A 17310-nucleotide genomic window follows, 5' to 3' on the forward strand; every position below is an offset into this window, starting at 1 on the left:
CTGAAGCAAGAGAATTCTATAGAGAAATCCATCAGCCTGCCATCTCTATAAGAGTGTAAAATGAAAAGGATTTGAGAGAGGCAGCTGAAAGTTTGGCACTGTGTTTTCTTTTTCTCAATTAGCTGTTACTAAATTCTAGAATATCTAATGAAACCCAGACCTACTGTGCAGTCCACCGCAAACCAGCTCTGGCTTTTGTGCTCTCGGGTTTTATTTACGCAGAGCCACCGCTTCCTCCGCCGTTTGTTGCATAGTGAGCGCCCTGTTTGTTTATGTACACACATATGCTGTGCACAAGATCCCTGGTCGCCAGGTCTGGCCAGAGGGAAACCAGAGATAAGGTTTCCTCCCCCGTTTGAGTCCTGCAAGTGTACAGTATTTAAAGAACTTCCAGCTTTTGAGGGCTTGATTTCTTTTAGAAGTCTCCTGGTGGCTAGCTAGCTCAGTAAAAAGACTTTAAGCCTCACAATAGCATCAAAGGCACAGTGTTTGGTAGCTAGACGATAATTTATCTGGGGAAAAACCTAAGGAAGCAATTCTATAGAGCTGAATTCTTGCTGCCACCGAGATGTCCTTCCTCAGTTCAATCACTGATAAAGCTTCCCCCCATCCCACCCTGGCGGCTCCCCAGTGCCTCCGAAACAAAAACAAAAAACCTAAACCCAAAGCTGACAGTTTCTTCAGGAGGCAGAGGCAGGCAGACCTGAAGTCATTTGATGCCTCCTCACAAGGCAAGAGAACTCTGTGCGGCTTCACTGGCATTCCCAGGATTTTGATAAATGTTACTTCTCTAAACTTTAACGACAACATGGGGAAGCAGAATGCTATCTCTGTGTTTCGTTACAATCCTGGGAGGTTTCATCTTGAGAAATGTTTGAGGAGCCGGGAGTCGCTGAGAATGCGGCAGAAGGGACAGGGTCATTTATACTGCCAGAAAAATAAAGAAACGGGCAAGACAGAGGGCTAGTAGGCTTAGAAATGATAAAACTTTCCTTGTTTTTCTAAACACATACAGCCGTTGACCGCATTGAGTAACTTCATTGTTAAACCTTGAAGCTTAAAGCTGGTGGAGACCCTTTTGTGGCTCTGTTTCATTTTTATCGGATAAAACGCATTTGGTTTCTTTTTTTAAAAAGCATGTTTTCAGGAGAGAGGGAAAATGAACATGCAGGGTTATTGGCTACAGCAACATAAGAAACCCTTATGTTACCAGAGGAAACCACATGAAAGTATCTGTGTGTCAGGGGAGGGACCGATGGGGGTGGAGAGAGGGAGAGTGATGTTTCAAGCTGCGTAGGCTCAGGGCTGCGATTTGCGAACAAACTGTGATGAAATCGAGCTTTGGACAAATCAGAGGAGCCTGTCAACCTCCCAGGTGGGATTACTTGTAGTTAATAGACTGGACTCAGAGCCCCAAAAAGCAGCGCATTCAGGGTAGGCAAACAGAACACACTGCCACAGGCTTTCCAAGAACCCCCTGCCATGGCCAGGAGAAGCTCATGCCAGCTCCATCGGGTAGGAGAAGGAGAGAATGACAGGGGAAAGCCTTGACCTTCAGAGTTGCTTTCTGATTTTGAATTTTCTTTTTGCTTTTAAAATGAAGACAGCACTGCAGGGTGCATTTGGGAAGCTGCAGGGTTGGATGGTGATGTTGAAGTCCTTTGCACTGCCTTCGTGGAGTCTGATTTAGGCTTGTCTGGCTGCACTGACAATTTGATCTCTTTCTTCTCTTAGGTAATATCTCTGTTCACTTTTGCTGTTGGTGTTAATATCTGCTTAGGATTCACAGCAAATCGAATTAAGAGGGCAGAAGGATGGGATGAAGGCCCTCCTACAGGTATGTGTAGCAGCTGTGCCCATTTTCAGTCCTTTTAAAATATTAAAAGTGATCAATCTCCACTTACTTGTTAAGAAATGCACCTTTAATCTTGCAGTGTAACTAGTTCATGCTGTCTCTGGAATAAAATCAGCTGTCTGTACAGTTCAGATGGGGGAACGTGGTTTAGTTAGAGAACATTTTATGAGCTTTTCCTGCTGCTTCACTGACTATTTAAATCTCTGTCCTCTGAATTTATAATAAATACCGAGATAACATTAAAGCTCTTGTGAACAGACAAGGCTGAAAAAGACGTGGTGAGAACAGGTGCTGACTTGATAGTAAAGATATTGTGAATGTAATTTGTTGTTATATGATAAGAGATCTAGTATCTGTGTCCAGGAAGTTCTGACCTTGAGAAAAAGAGGGATGGAAGTAAAAAAAAAAAAAAGGCAGGAAACTGTTTTTATGAAAGTTCAGGGCTATGAGATTAAGGTTTAACCTAAAACAGGAAAAATATGAGAGGAGGTGCTTAGAAGAGCTTATGAGATTGACTTCTTCTCCCTGATTTTTCTTTTGGCCCAAGGAGAGGTAAGTTTTCATAGTGTGTCATGACTTAACTAACAGAACTGAAGTGAAAGAGTTTCCTTTTACAATATACACTGTGCCATAAGCAGTATGGGAATTCTTATAAAGGAGCTCCTTGTGCGGATCCAGGAGGCTAAACTGACCAGGTCTTAAGTAATGAGTTGGTTAATTTCCTGGAAATTGGAGCTGCTGATGGTTTTATAAAGAAAAATTACATATTAAGTAACGGGTACTCTAGGGGGCAATCTTTTCTTGACTTTTCCTGACATCTCAACATGTTTGTCGGCCTTCCTGTGCAATTCACATTTCTCTGCACTGGATTTCTTGACCCGACTCATAAAAGACTGTCACCTGTCTCTCTTTAGCCAGCGCGAGCATTTCTTAGCCAAGTTATGATCCGTGCATTGATGGAATACCGAACCTTCCTTATTTCAAGCAAGTGACTTTTGAGTAAGGGCAAAAGAATTATATCAGAAGTGGTTTAGTGAATCCAAGTGGAGTGTGCTTGGAGTGAAAAGTAAAAAAATAGATCATAAAAATTGCACCCGCAGGGAACCAGTGGACAAAATGAGTTGTCTTCTGTTGGGGAAGGGGAAGAAAGTGGATCCCTGGGCTGGAGGATCCGGTTTCTATTGGTGACAAATGGTTGTTCCAGACAAGTGTAACTCCTGCTCACATTGACTGTAGCTGCTCAGACTGGAAGAAGGAGGATCAGACCTTTAGTTCAGCCATGGAGGCAAGCTTGAGAGCCCACTGCTGGCTCTTTCCAATGGACCCTCAAAGGAACTTTTTTCCCTCTTTGTATTAATGTATTACTTTGCCTAAAACTGATATTAAAAGCGATTTCTCTGATGAATGTTGTAAAATCAAGTCACCCATTATTTTCAAAGTTGACTTTTTTTTTGGAAAATGGTCGTGAAAGCCCTGGATTGGCACCCTGAATCCATCTCACCTGCCAGGTGGTCTTGGGGAAGTCACCTGTGAGTTCCATTTCCTTAGCTGTACAGTGGAGAACAGGCCTAGGTGATTTCCAGTTTTCCTTCTGGATTAAAAAAGAAAACATGATTCTGTCTGTTCTGTTTCATTGCCTTTTGAATCTGTGTACTCTCTGCAGGAGAACTTGAAAAATATAGACCAGATTTACTAATCCTCAAATATATTTTGTGTATAATACATAATTTCCATGCATTATTGAAAACAATTATAAGAATTAGTGAATCAATGCTACTTCTGGAAAAATAATACAATCTAAATTATCATCTATAAATCTAAATGATCTCAACTATCTTTCAGAGTATTTGCTTCTTGAATTATTGAATCAAATCATTGATTATTTTTGGCCTTATGGTATCTTCTAAAATAATTTATTAGTGAAAATTCTACTGCTAGAAAGTATTAGTCTTGGGATACATGTAAGTCTTAGTTTGGGATTTTGGTATGCCTGACACTTTTTAAGTTTCTGTTGAGATAGCTTACTGCTGTTGAGGCACTATAATTGATTTCTCCTGAATAAAGACCATGATGTACTTTGGAAGCTGAGTGAAAGCATAGTGCAGAGAGTTTAAACGTTTTCATCTTTTTAAATGTTGTGTGTGTCTGAAATGACGCATTCGGTTGACGATTCTGCCCGCAAAGCGTGCACGTCGGGAAACCCTGGGTGAGCTATTACATGCGCATTAGCGAAGATGCTAGGAGGAAAGGCTGCCGTGCTTACTTTCAACGACACTTCCATGTCCAGAGTGTTCCTGAGAAGCTCAGTGCTTCGAGATTGTTCCACCAAGCAGAAGGAACACCGAGGATATTGATGTATAGCCCGCTTTAGACTGACCGGGGCAAGACCTCCCATTCACTAGCATTCAGTTTCTTGTTTAGGAATCGTAGTAGCTCCGAGTCCTCAGCTGTAGCTGAGAATGTTCTACATGCATGGAGACTGTGGTGGGTACTAGCTCCAAGGCTGTGGCTGTGCAAACTATTATAACTAATTAGCTGGCACACTTGTTAGCTGGATTTTTTGTTAGGATGTGGTGATCTATTGGAAGTCATGGTAAAATAAGATTTCTTCTTTCAGATCATAGATTTATTAGAGGATATGAAATGAGCAGAACTAATTACAATTCTGCAGGGTAAATATCATGGACCATCAAGTACATGAGATGGCTGGAATAAATTTTCAAAGAGAATGTAAAGAATATGTGTGATTGAGTTTGACATTCTTGTCCCATACATCTGATGTAGCCAGCTTGATTTACCTCTAAAGTTGAAAGAGAATTTATATGTGTACAGGTATGTGATACTCATGTAATGTGCTCATGTGTATGTTTGTGTGTGATGGTGGAATCTATTTCACTGGAGTTGGTGACGGATACTCTTCCAGTCTCTGGGTGGAAATGGGATATCCTTTGAGAGAAGCAATTTCATACTTGAAAGACAAAGGGAAATGGGTAAGCTTGTGAATAACTGGCTAACAGAGACTTGAAAGCTTAGTTCAAGTCATCATTGTTTTTAAGTGGCTTGAGAGTTTAAAAGTATGTGAATGCAAGTGAAATTTCATGGGGAAATGTGAAGAGTATCACTGACAACTTTACAAGTAAAGCTTTGCTTTGTGAATCCTGGAGAAAACAGATAATGGTGACAGGAGTGAGAAGGTTCATGTTCATTTGATAGCTTTGGGCGTCTCATCCTACAATGCAAAGGCACTTATATCATAAGGCAATAGCTTGGAGGAACTGAAAAGCTGACAGGTGACTGTCATCAGCCATTACTCTGCAAGGAAAATTAGAAGGACTATCACGTCCTGGGACTTTATGTTAAATCTAACTTTGAAATCAAAAGGCGTTTAAATCAGTGGAACACAATGATCTGAATTAGCATTTAAAGAAGGGCATGGATTTTTCAGTTCTTTGTTATATGGCACTTAGGTGCAGTGATTTTTCATGTATCTTAGAACTATACAAATGCTCTATGGTGACCTTCATGGGAGGAAAATCCAAAAAAGAGGGGATATATGAAACTATATAGCTGATTCAATATGGCAGCCTGGATGGGAGGGGAGTTTGGGGGAGAATGGATACATGTATATGTATGGCTGAGGTCCTTGGCTGTCCACTTGAAACTATCAAAACCTTTTCTTGGGAGGGGACGCAGGGAGTAGAGTTCTAGTGTTTATTATTGTACATATATATATATATATATGTATATATAGATATTTCCTGTGTACATACATAGATAATTTTCTTTCTCAGAAGTATTAAAAAATTGATTAACCTTCAGTCTACAAAAAATACCTACTCTGCATGATAGAAAAATCTCTCCTACAAGTTTAAACTGATTTATACCCAAAGCTTTCCCCAAAACATCTCAAATTCCTGGTGGCTCAGACAGTAAAGAGTCCTCCTGTAATGCAGGAGACCTGGGTTCAATCCCCAGATCTGGAAGATCCTCTGGAGGAGGGCATGGCAACCCACTCCAGTGTTCTTGCCTGGAGAATCCCATGGACAGAGGAGCCTGGCGGGCTACAGCCCACAGGGTCACAGAGTCTGACACAACTATGTGACTTTCACTTTTCCCAAAATATATAATATGAAGCAACGTATTAAATCTTAGTGTAGAAGGTGGGCCATGAGGAGGATGGAGGGGCACAGAGCCACATGTGCTCACACGCTCGTGCACACACACCCCCTCACGCATGTGCCCCCACTCAGCAGTGGCCTGTGTGCGGGGCTCTGGCCCACCTGGGAGCCCCACCTGGGAGCCCCCGGAGGCTCCTGGCCGGCCCCGCGCTCAGGGGGCAGGCCTAGCAGCCCTGTATCACAGCCCTGTTAACTGGCTATGCTCCACTACAAACAGAGAGTTTTCAAAGAAACACAGCTTTGCTGTACAGCAGAAACCAACACAGTATTGTAAAGCAGCTGTGTGCACGCCTGCTCAGTCACTCAGTCGTGTCTGACTCTTTGCGACCCCATGAACTGTACCTCACCAGACTCCTCCATCCATGGAATTTTCCAGGCAAGAATACTGGAGCAGGTTGCCATTTCCTACCCCAAGGGATCTTCCCGACCCAGGGATCTAACCCACGTCTCTTGCATCTCCTTCATTGGCAGGTGGATTTTTTTACCACTGAGCCACCTGGGAAGCCATTAATTTAAAAAAGGGAAAGGAATGAATTCAGACTAAAATTTTATTGTGAACCTAATAAAACTTGTTCCAATTTCTGTTGAAAAGCATAGTAAATAGTAGGCAAAAACCTGGTAAGCAAAAAAATGTCCAAATGATATAAGCACACATTGTAATAGTAAACTTTTAAAATAACTTCTTAAAAATGGATATTTTGCAGATTGTGTTTTAAAAAATCAATTTAGTTTATATTCCAGATGATTTTTATGCTTTGCTTATCATAATTGTATGCTATAGAAAGGGGTGTTAACTATTCTTTAATTTTCAAATTTCATAAAAATCAAAGACTAAAATTGACAAGCAAAAAAAAAACTATACAGAATCTTCTATCTTGTTGCATTAACCAGAAATCTCCATCTTTAATAAAGTTCAACATAGCTTATATCTTCCAAAATCATGCCTTAAAAAGAAGATCTAAAATCTGGAGCTTATGTGCATAATTTGAAAAATCCTTTGTTAATGAAAATGATACTGTAGTTATGATCAGATGATCTAAAATTGTAGCTAGCCCTTTATTAGCTTAAGTTAGGTCTAGGGTTCTTTTTTTAAAAACAACTTTTAATTTTATATTGGAGTATAAAAGTATTGTGATACTTCCAGGTGGACAGCAAAGATATACATACAGCCAGTATATATGTATACATACATACATATATACAGACAGACAGATGGTGTGTATGTATACATACATACATATATACATACAGACAGATGGTATGGATGTATATATACATATATACATACATACAGACGGTATTGATGTATACATACATACACAGGTATCCACTCTCCCCCAAAGTCCCCTCGCACCCAGGCTGCCGCATGACACTGAGCAGAGTTCCCTGTGCTATACATACATACATATATACAGACAGACAGACGGTGTGTATGTATACATACATACACATGTATCCACTCTCCCCCCAAGTCCCCTCCTACCCAGGCTGCCGCACGACACTGAGCAGAGTTCCTTGTGCTGTACATACATACATATATACATACATGCAGACGGTATGGATGTATACATACATACATAGGTATCCACTCTCCCCCAAAGTCCCCTCCCACTCAGGCTGCTGCATGACACTGAGCAGAGTTCCCTGTGCTGTACATACATACATATATACATACATGCAGACGGTGTGGATGTATACATACATATATACATACATACAGACGGTATTGATGTATACATACATACACAGGTATCCACTCTCCCCCAAAGTCCCCTCCCACCCAGGCTGCCGCATGACACTGAGCAGAGTTCCCTGTGCTATACATACATATATGCATACATGCAGACGGTGTGGATGTATACATACACACACAGGTACCCCTTCTCCCCCCAAGCCCCCTCCCACCCAGGCTGCCGCATGACACTGAGCAGAGTTCCCTGTGCTGTACAGTGAAGCACTACACGAGTGAAATTAAACTCTTAAATTTTATTCAAATCGTCTAGAAATCTGTTTTCTTGTAGTTTATGAGATCTTTCTACATGAGGACATGGTATTTAAAAACACATTGAAAGTATAGGGTTCTGAGGGCTTCCCTGGTGTTCAGACAGTAAAGAATCTGCCTGCAGTGCAGGAGATCCGGATTCAACCCCTGTGTCAGGAAGGTCCCTGGAGGAGGGAATGGCTGCTCACTCCAGGATTCGTGCCTGGAGAAGCCCATGGACAGAGGAGCCTGGTGGGCTGTCTTCCATGGGATCGCAAAGAGTCAGACATGACTCAGCGACTTTCTCTTTCACTAGAGTTCTGATCTCCCAACCTGGAAAATGGGGATAATATTACCTCTTTGTCTGAAAAGATTCTTGAAAACAAACGTGCCATACTAAGACTGATGAGAATATAAGGTGTTGAGTGTATGCTGATATATTTCATTTATCTCCAAATTTGTTTGAAGGCCAGGGTCTCCATTTTTACCTCATCCAATTGGCAATATCTGCCATATAAAATGCCATTTCATTGTTTGGTAGCAGACTTATACTACTGACTATGATCATACATGTTATTTGAGTGATTTACAAGTGAAATTAGACTAAAATTTCATTCAAATCATCTAGAAACCTGTTTTCTTGTAATTGATGGGGTTTTGGTACATGAGGATGTTGTATTTAAAAACGCATTGAAAGTACAGGTGTTTGAAAACTTCCCAGGTGGACCTACTAAAAAAAACTGTCTATGAAATCTGGTTCAGAAGCTGTGAAGAGGAGGAGAGGATGGTGATGCTGAAGTAATGGATATATTCATAGAAAGTGATGTATTTAGGAAGCAGTCTAGATACTGACACACAGGCCTATATTAAGTGCTGCTTTCGAAGAGATGAGGTCAAGAGTATCAAGAAAAACTGGCAACTTCAGTGCAAGAAAGTAGGACCAGAAAGAACACATTGTATACTCCAGAAGAGGCATTAGACAGGACTTCACTCTTGAGTTGGCCGGCATTTCGATTGTCATCCATGTTGTCCGCCGTTTTTCCTTGTATTTTATGCTTCAGACAAGGCAGGCAGACACCGGAGAACCAGATCTGTCTCAGTGCTCTTGAAAAGGAGGTGGCATACTCACAGTCTGTTTCATTTCAAGACTTGCCTCTCACTTTCAGGAAATCCTCAGGCTGAGAACCATGGAAAATGGCAGGAACAGAGAGCGGGTCACAGCACAAACTCTGAATGCAGGACCCGACAAAACTTAGAAGAATCGTCCAGCTTTAGGCTGGGCTAAGCATTTTCAAACTTAAACACAGCCTCCCTCACTGGCCATCGTCCAAATCTGAAAATTTCCGTCTTGCAGAGAGATTTGGCGGGAAATGTGATTGGGAGTCCGGGATGAAATAAGGTTTAGGTCACAACTCTTGTCATGAATTAGGTTGTTTCGAATAGTCAAATTATCAATAATTTTTTTTTTCTGTGCATAAATGGCACCAGAATTCCACAGTGCTGCCTCTGTGTAGGTATGGTAATATGGAATATTTTAGAAAGAAGGCTTACTTAGATAAGTAAACATAATTTCACTAGTTTCTCTGAGAATTATGAGTTTGAATGTGATAAATCCAATTTTACATTTGTGGGATTTTAAAATCATGAAATTGTGCTTCTGGGAAAAATAAGGAATGTACCGCATTGTTTTTATGCTCATCACATACGTACATATACACATATTTTAAGATTTGAAGTCTCTATTTAAAGAAAACTTCTGTCTGTGTAGACCTGTGACATCTATTTTTTAAGATTCTGGAACTGACTTGTTCCTGTCAAGTAAAACAATATCGTTTAAATATGTAATTCAAAAGGCAGAATAGCAATTGACTCTCATAAAACTGCTGGCAAGTACCTCATATGAAAACCCCCATCAAATGTAGGACGATTTCTTTTTAATTTATTTTTAATTGGAGGATCATTGCTTTCCGGTGTCGTGCTGGCTTCGGCTGTGCAGCAGTGTGAGCCGGCCGTGAGTGTCCGCAGGCCGCGGCTGCGTGCACCTCGCTCCCCCCAACAGCAGTGTGAACCGGCCGTGAGTGTCCGCAGGCCCCATCGGTTGCACCTCTCAACACCGCCCCCCCACAGCAGTGTGAACCGGCCGTGAGTGTCCGCAGGTCCCCGCCGCGTGCACCTTTTCCCCCCTCACCCCACTGCACCCCCTGGGGCTCACAGAGCACCGGCTGAGCTCCCTGAGTTATGCAGGCCTTCCCACCATTCTCTGGTTTACACTTGGTGACGTCTGCGTTTCAGCGCTCCTCTCGCAATCCGCCTCCCCTCTCCTCCCCCGGCTGTGTCCACCCACCTGTTCTCCATCCCTGCGTCTCTGCTCTGCCCTGCACATAGGCTCAGGTACCATTTTTCCAGAGTCCATATCTGTGTGTTAATATACGGTATTTGTTTCTCTCTTTCTGACCTACTTCACTCAGTACAGATTTTGTTTTGTCTCCTTGTTGTCTTTCTCGTTGGTTCTGAGGGTTTTAGTTCTGATAAAGGAAGGCTTTACAGATTTTAGAATTCAGGTGTATAAGAAGTCAGATAATATTTCCATATCTGACTATTCAGTCAGGTACAAGAAGAGCAGTCCTAAAATCTGAGCTTGGCCTGGTACAGGGTGAGGGGCCCGGGACCTGGGTGGGATGAAAAAGCCGGCTGGTGGGGACGTGCTGCAGAGAGAATCAGGGCTGGGAGTCGTTATGAAGGAAGGTGGCAGGCGTGGAACAGGCCCTGGAAAGGCCAGGTGAACTTTGTTCTGTCACTTTATTTTGTAAAAAAAAAAAGGGGGAGGTGTGCAGCCGTTCAGCTCTTGGACTTACTGGCTTTGAAGAAATGTTGATAAATGGCTCCATTGTCTACCTTCCTATTTCTCTTCCTGCCCTTCTCAGCGCAATCTAAGTCAGCCAGGAATGAACTTTGGCACATGTATCCCTAATCCATGGGCTTCGCTGGTGGCTCAGTAGTAAAGAGTCTCCTGCCAACACGGGAGACCCAGGTTCGATTCCTGGGTCAGGGAGATCCTCTGCAGAAGGAAATAGTAACCCCCTCCACTATTCTTGCCTGGAAAGTCCCATGGACAGAAGAGCCTGGTGCGCTACAGTCCATGGGGTTGCAAGAGTCGTACACACTTGGCAACTAAGCAACAACAATCCCTGATCCACACCAGCCCAGAAATTCACTCTTATTTGAAAGTTGTTAGCAACCCAATATTGAGTGCAATACTTTTTATGAGCTGTATCTTTGCATTATGACTGTAACTGCAACTCTTTCTTAATAAAGCTGTCTTCAGTTTAAGGGTAGGCAAGGAAGATTATAATTGGATAGGGGCAAGCTATTGCGTGAAATTCAATTATTTTCAAAAGCAAAGTGAGTGGTAAACTTAAAGAATAACTGTTGTTGTAAGGAAGGAGTAAAAATCACTTGGATAGAATGAATGGAGAAAGGTTTTAAATGATTAGAAATTCACACAGACCTTTTGAAGGTAAAAGTAGGAAAAAGGAAGAGATTATGATGAGGGGAAAGCAAAGGGCATGAATGGAGGAAAACTTCACATGCTGGCTGAGATGCCACAAAGGAGACAGGACGGGTGAGCATCTACAAACAATGTGCCTTTGAAGCTCTTCTGATTATCCCAGCTCTAAGGATAGCTAAGTGTGCTTATATACGCAGTTCATGAGCACAAATTCTATTCAGAATTTATCATAATAAATGGATACTGGAATGATTCTAAGCAGTATCCTCAAAAAAGGAATATTTCAATTGTAAGCATTTTTCTTATATTCACTCTTCACCGCAGGACTTGATGTTTCCTCTCTCTGTGCTCAGCGCCCCTCCTCTCGGGGTTCAGCACGTCTATGGAGTGGTTGGGCAAAGTCAGTAGAAAAGTGTGGTTTGTGAACCAGAGGTAAGGCATTGCCTTGGAAACCTGATATTATTTCTTCAACTGAACGGGGGTGATTTGTATGTCTTTGAAGATCCCAGAATCAACCACGCAAAAGCGTTTCACAGCTCGTGGTCACATGAATCGGCTCGCTTTAGTTGAACTGATCAAATGCCGTACAGGTCAGGATTGGGTGACTCGGACTTGAAAGACGACAAAGAACTAACAGATGAACAGGATGTTCAGATAAACGGCTTTGGTGAACCTAGAAATGTCATTAAATATCTGTGCTCTCCCTGCCTCTGGTGTATTCTTGATTTTACAAGTAATGGATTCAGATTATAAAAAAATGGAAAATTCATAAACATAAACAAGGAACTAAAATAACATATTATAAATAAAATTTGTAGGATATTTATATATTGTATAATATATCCTTTATGCACATAAATTCACATGTATGTCTACTTACACACATATAGGAATATGTTATATATATACATGACGGGGAGAAGTAAGCAAGCAAACCATCAAAAAAACAAAAAGACATTTGTAAAACAGAAGTTTCAAATTGCAGAAAAGTAAGAAGTTTCCTTGCTTTTTGTCTTTCTCATTTCTCCAAATATAATTTCTGTAAAGAATTTTTTACAGTGAAAAAAAGTGTTATTCACATTGGCGTGTGCTGTGTGCTCAGTCGTGTCCGACTCTTGTGACCCCAGGGACTGTAGCCCGCCAGGCCCCTCTGTCCACGGGGTTTCCCAGGCAGGAATACCGGAGTGGGTTGCCATGTCCTCCTCCAGATTCACTTTGGTACCTGTCTCAATGCTTCTGTTCCCACCCACTCTCTCATCTCTAGGTCTGGCCTCTGATTTTATTTTATGTTTATCTTTATTCCTTTCTCTACCTCTGTTTCTAACGGAAAATATAATATATACATTTACCACCAGGGCTTCCATGGTGGCTCAGATGGTAAAGAATATGCCTTCAATTCAGGAGACCTGGGTTCGATCCCTGGGTCGACGTGAATAGTTTACCATGCTTTGCTGTTTAAAAAAAACATGTTTATCCATTTTGTAGCTCTTTCCATACTAATCTGTGCAGATCTGACTTGCTTTGTAAGCTAGGATGAGGATCCTGCTTAATTTTTCCAGCCAACCTGTTATCCTAGCACTACCTACTGATTAATTTTTTTTCACTCCTTGATTAATCCTTTCTTTCTCCAAGATTGTAGAGTTTATGTTTGTATAACTCTAGTTACATTTGTAGATTTTACGGCTGGAAGAGATCTTAAAACTATTTTATTTCAACCCTATCTGTTCAGACTGTTCTCAGAACATTTAGGCTCAATTTTCCTGTTGCAGTTGTAAAGAATCCTGCCTGCCAATGCAGGAGATGCAAGAAACACAGGTTCGATTCCTGGATCAGGAAGATCCCCTGGGGGAGGAAATGGCAACCCGTTCCAGTATTCTTGCCTGGAAAATCCCTTGGACAGAGGAAACTGGCGGGTTACAGGCCATGGGTCGCCAAGAGTTGGATATGGCTGAGCCCCTGAGCGTGCATGCACATTCCTTACAAAAGCTGTGGGTTTTGAACAGGGGAATGAACACTTCCGAGCGTAGACTTCAAAGTACAGTTCCCTGTTGGCATCACAACATCCACAGAGACTCAGGTTTGTAGTAATAATCAGTGCAAATAGTAGTAAAACCAGTAGCCAACATTTCGTTACTTTCTATATGGCTGATGCCTTAGTCAGTATCTCATTTAATTCTCATGATAGCCTCTGGTTGCTTTTATTGGTCTCCCCGCTCTACAGATGAGGACACTGGCGCAGAGGACCTGCTGAGGTTCACAGCCAGCAGGAGATGGAGCCAGGCTGCTCAGCTCGAGTCTGCCTGCATCACCGTGGTCTTCTGCTCAGGGCCCTCCTGCCAGAGTGACATGCCATGAAAGTCGCTCAGTCGTGCAACTCTCTGTGACCCCATGGACCGTAGCCTTCCAGGCTCCTCTGTCCATGGAATTCTCCAGGCCAGAATACTGGAGTGGGTAGCCTTTCCCTTCTTCAGGGGATCGTCCCAAACCAGGGATGGAACCCAGGTCTCCTGCATTGCAGGCGGATTCTTTCCTGTCTGAGCCACCCGGGACGCTCCCTAGTGACATGAGCTGTTCCCTAACCCCATTGCCCTGTCTCTTGTCTCTTGCAGTGTTATCAGACTCCCCCTCGATCAACATCTCCGGATCTTGCAAGGGCAGATGCTTTGAGCTTCAAGAGGCTGGACCCCCTGATTGTCGATGTGACAACTTGTGTAAGAGCTATAGTAGCTGCTGCCTTGACTTTGATGAGCTCTGCTTGAAGACAGGTGTGTAACTTTTGAATCCTCTCTAGTCTTGGTTAGCTGGCTTAACGACCCCCTGCTGTTGAGCAACCTGGCGTTGCCGCCCTGCTTTCGACAAACCAGACTGGGGGATTTAGTTTGGTTTCTGGACTCACTGTCAGCTGTGTTACGAGCACACCCTGTGTGACTGTCGTGTCCACACAAGACTCAGCCCAAAGGGCATTCTTCACAGCTGCAGTCGTCATTACTAGTTTGGGATATTTATGACCAGTTATTTTTTCTCTCTTCTTTATGATCTCTTGCTGTCCCGCATTCGCTGCTAGGATACCTGGACTGAAAATTGGCGTGTTCTAAAGTGCTGGGCTCTTTTCTGGGGTCTGTTCTAACTGTGTTATTTTTGCTCGCCTGCTCACTCTCTGACATTCGCTTCGTTTCATCTTGTCGGACGGTGACTCGGGGTCTACTCTGGTGTCACTGCTTCTTCTCGGTGGACGTCCGGAATCATTATGGAGTTCTTCTTGGGGTTGCATGCTCAAGGCAGCTCTGAAACCTTCCTCTACATGTTCCTGACCTTTGCTTACCTTTCTTCTCTGGAATATACAGGTCTCTGAACATGCGTTAGTCGAGAAAATCACCCTTGGGGACTCATTCTACCTGCTGTATTTCCGAAGTCTAGCACTTTAGGTGGGACTTTGCAGTCACCTTGTAAATTATCCACCATTCCTCTGGGCAACATCATGTTCAGACTCTCTGGGAAAGGTGACAAGCAACCCTGCTCTTAAGGTCATTTTGTAAAAAAATTAATTTTTGGAAAAAGTGGAAGCAGTGACAGATTTTATTTTCTTGGGCTCCAAAATCACTACAGCCATGAAATTAAAAGATGCTTGCTCCTTGGAAATAAAGCTATGAAAAACCTAGATAGTGTATTAAAAAGCAGAGACATCACTTTGCTGACAAAGGTCCGTATAGTCAAAGCTATAGTTTTTGCAGTAGTCATGTATGGATGTGAGAGTTGAACCATAAAGAAGGCTGAGCGCCAAAGAATTGATGTTTTTGAACTGTGGTGTTGGAGAAGATTCTTGAGAGTCCCTTGGACAGCAAGGAGAACAAACCAGTCCATCCTAAAGGAGATCAGTCCTAAATATTCATTGGAAGGACTGATGCTGAAGCTGAAACTCCAATACTTTGGCCACCTGATGTGAAGAGTCAACTCATTGGAAAAGACCCTGATGCTGGGAAAGACTGACGGCAAAAGGAGAAATGAATGGCAGTTCATTTCAGTTCAGTCGCTCAGTCATGTCCCACTCTTTGCGACCCCATGAATCACAGCACGCTAGGCCTCCCTGTCCATCACCAACTCCTGGAGTCCACCCAAACCCATGTCCATCAAGTTGGTGATGCTATCCAACCATCTCATCCTCTGTCGTCCCCTTCTCCTCCTACTCCCAATCCTTCCCAGCATCAGGGTCTTTTCCAATGAGTCAACTCTTCGCATGAGGTGGCCAAAGTATTGGAGTTTCAGCTTCAACATCAGTCCTTCCAATGAACACCCAGAATTGATCTCTTTTAGGATAGACTGGTTGGATCTCCTTGCAGTCCAAGGGATTCTCAAGAGTCTTCTCCAACACCACAGTTCAAAAGCATCAATTCTTTGGCACTCAGCCTTCTTCACCGTCCAACTCTCACATCCATACATGACCACTGGAAAAACCATAGCCTTGACTAGACGGACCTTTGTTGGCAGAGTAGTGTCTCTGCTTTTCAATATGCTATCTAGGTTGGCCATAACCTTCCTTCCAAGGAGTAAGCGTCTTTTAATTTCATGGCTGCAATCACCATCAGCAGTGATTTTGGAGCCCCCAAAATAAAGTCTGATACTGTTTCCACTGTTTCCCCATCTATTTCCCATGAGGTGATGGGACCAGATGCCATGATCTTAGTTTTCTGAATGTTGAGCTTTAAGGCAACTTTTTCACTCTCTTTCACTTTCATCAAGAGGCTCTTTAGTTCTTCTTCGCTTTCTGCCATAAGGGTGGTGTCATATGCATATCTGAGGTTATTGATATTTCTCCTGGCAATCTTGATTCCAGCCTGTGCTTCCTCCAGCCCAGCGTTTCTCATAATGTACTCTGCATATAAGTTAAATAAGCAGGGTGACAATATACTGCCTTGATGCACTCCTTTTCCTATTTGGAACCAGTCTGTGGTTCCATGTCCAGTTCTAACTGTTGCTTCCTGACCAGAGGATGAGATAATTAGATGGCATCACCGACTCTTTGGACGTGAATTTGAGCAAACTCCGGGAGACGGAGGAAGACAGAGGAACCTGGCAGGCTGCAGCCCGTGGGACCGCAAAGACACGACTGAGCGACTGAACAACAGCAATGGTTGCTTTACTTTGCTGTGTTAGTTTCTCCTGCACGGCAAAGTAAAGCAACGATATGTATGTATGTATCTCCCCTTTTTATTTCCCTCCCATTTAGGTCAGCACCGAGCGCTGAGTGGGGCTCCCTGAGCTCTACAGTAGGTCCCTATTAATTATCTATTTTATTCACAGTATCAGCAGTGCATAGGTCAATCCCAGTCTCCCAACTCATACCACTCCCCCTGTTACCCCTCACCTTGGTGTCCATGCTTTTGTTCTCTACGTCTGTGTCTCTATTTCTGCTTTGCAAATAAAATCATCTATATAATTTTAATAGATTCTACATATATGTATTAATATATGATATATGTTTTTCTCTTTCTGACTTACTTGACTCTATATGAGAGTCTCTGGGTCCATCCACATCTCTACAAATGACGTAATTTTGTTCTTTTTTATAAGTATAAGTGTTGGTTGCTCAGTCTTTGTCTGACTCTGTGATCCTATGGACTGTGGCTCGACAGGCTCTTCTGTCCATGGGATTCTCCAGGCAAGAATACTGGAGTGGGTTGCCATTTCCTTCTTCAGGGGACTGTCTTGACCCAGGGATTGAACCCAAGTCTCCTGAATTATAGTCAGATTCTTTACTGTCTGAGCTGCCAGGGAAGCCCTCCTTTTTTAT

At 42.7% G+C, this 17310-nt stretch overlaps 1 protein-coding gene across 38 annotated transcripts in view; it reads left to right on the forward strand.

The window, feature by feature from the left end:
* Positions 1-17310, forward strand: part of ENPP2 (ectonucleotide pyrophosphatase/phosphodiesterase 2) — a 132413-nt gene that overhangs the window by 38777 nt on the left and 76326 nt on the right. For 24 of the 38 annotated variants that reach the window (XM_081504848.1, XM_081504856.1, XM_081504850.1 and 21 more), the window contains 2 exons: positions 1735-1837; positions 14132-14287. In XM_081504848.1, the coding sequence (XP_081360974.1) occupies positions 1735-1837; positions 14132-14287 (259 nt within the window). Of the gene's footprint in view, positions 1-1422; positions 1516-1734; positions 1838-14131; positions 14288-17310 lie in introns of those variants that run through there. The other 14 variants (XM_081504840.1, XM_081504846.1, XM_081504842.1 and 11 more) reach the window with 2 other exon arrangements.

The sequence above is a fragment of the Giraffa tippelskirchi genome, chromosome 6 (genome assembly GCF_054371585.1).
Source record: "Giraffa tippelskirchi isolate mGirTip1 chromosome 6, T2T-mGirTip1v1.2.pri, whole genome shotgun sequence".
NCBI classification, from domain to species: domain Eukaryota; kingdom Metazoa; phylum Chordata; class Mammalia; order Artiodactyla; family Giraffidae; genus Giraffa; species Giraffa tippelskirchi.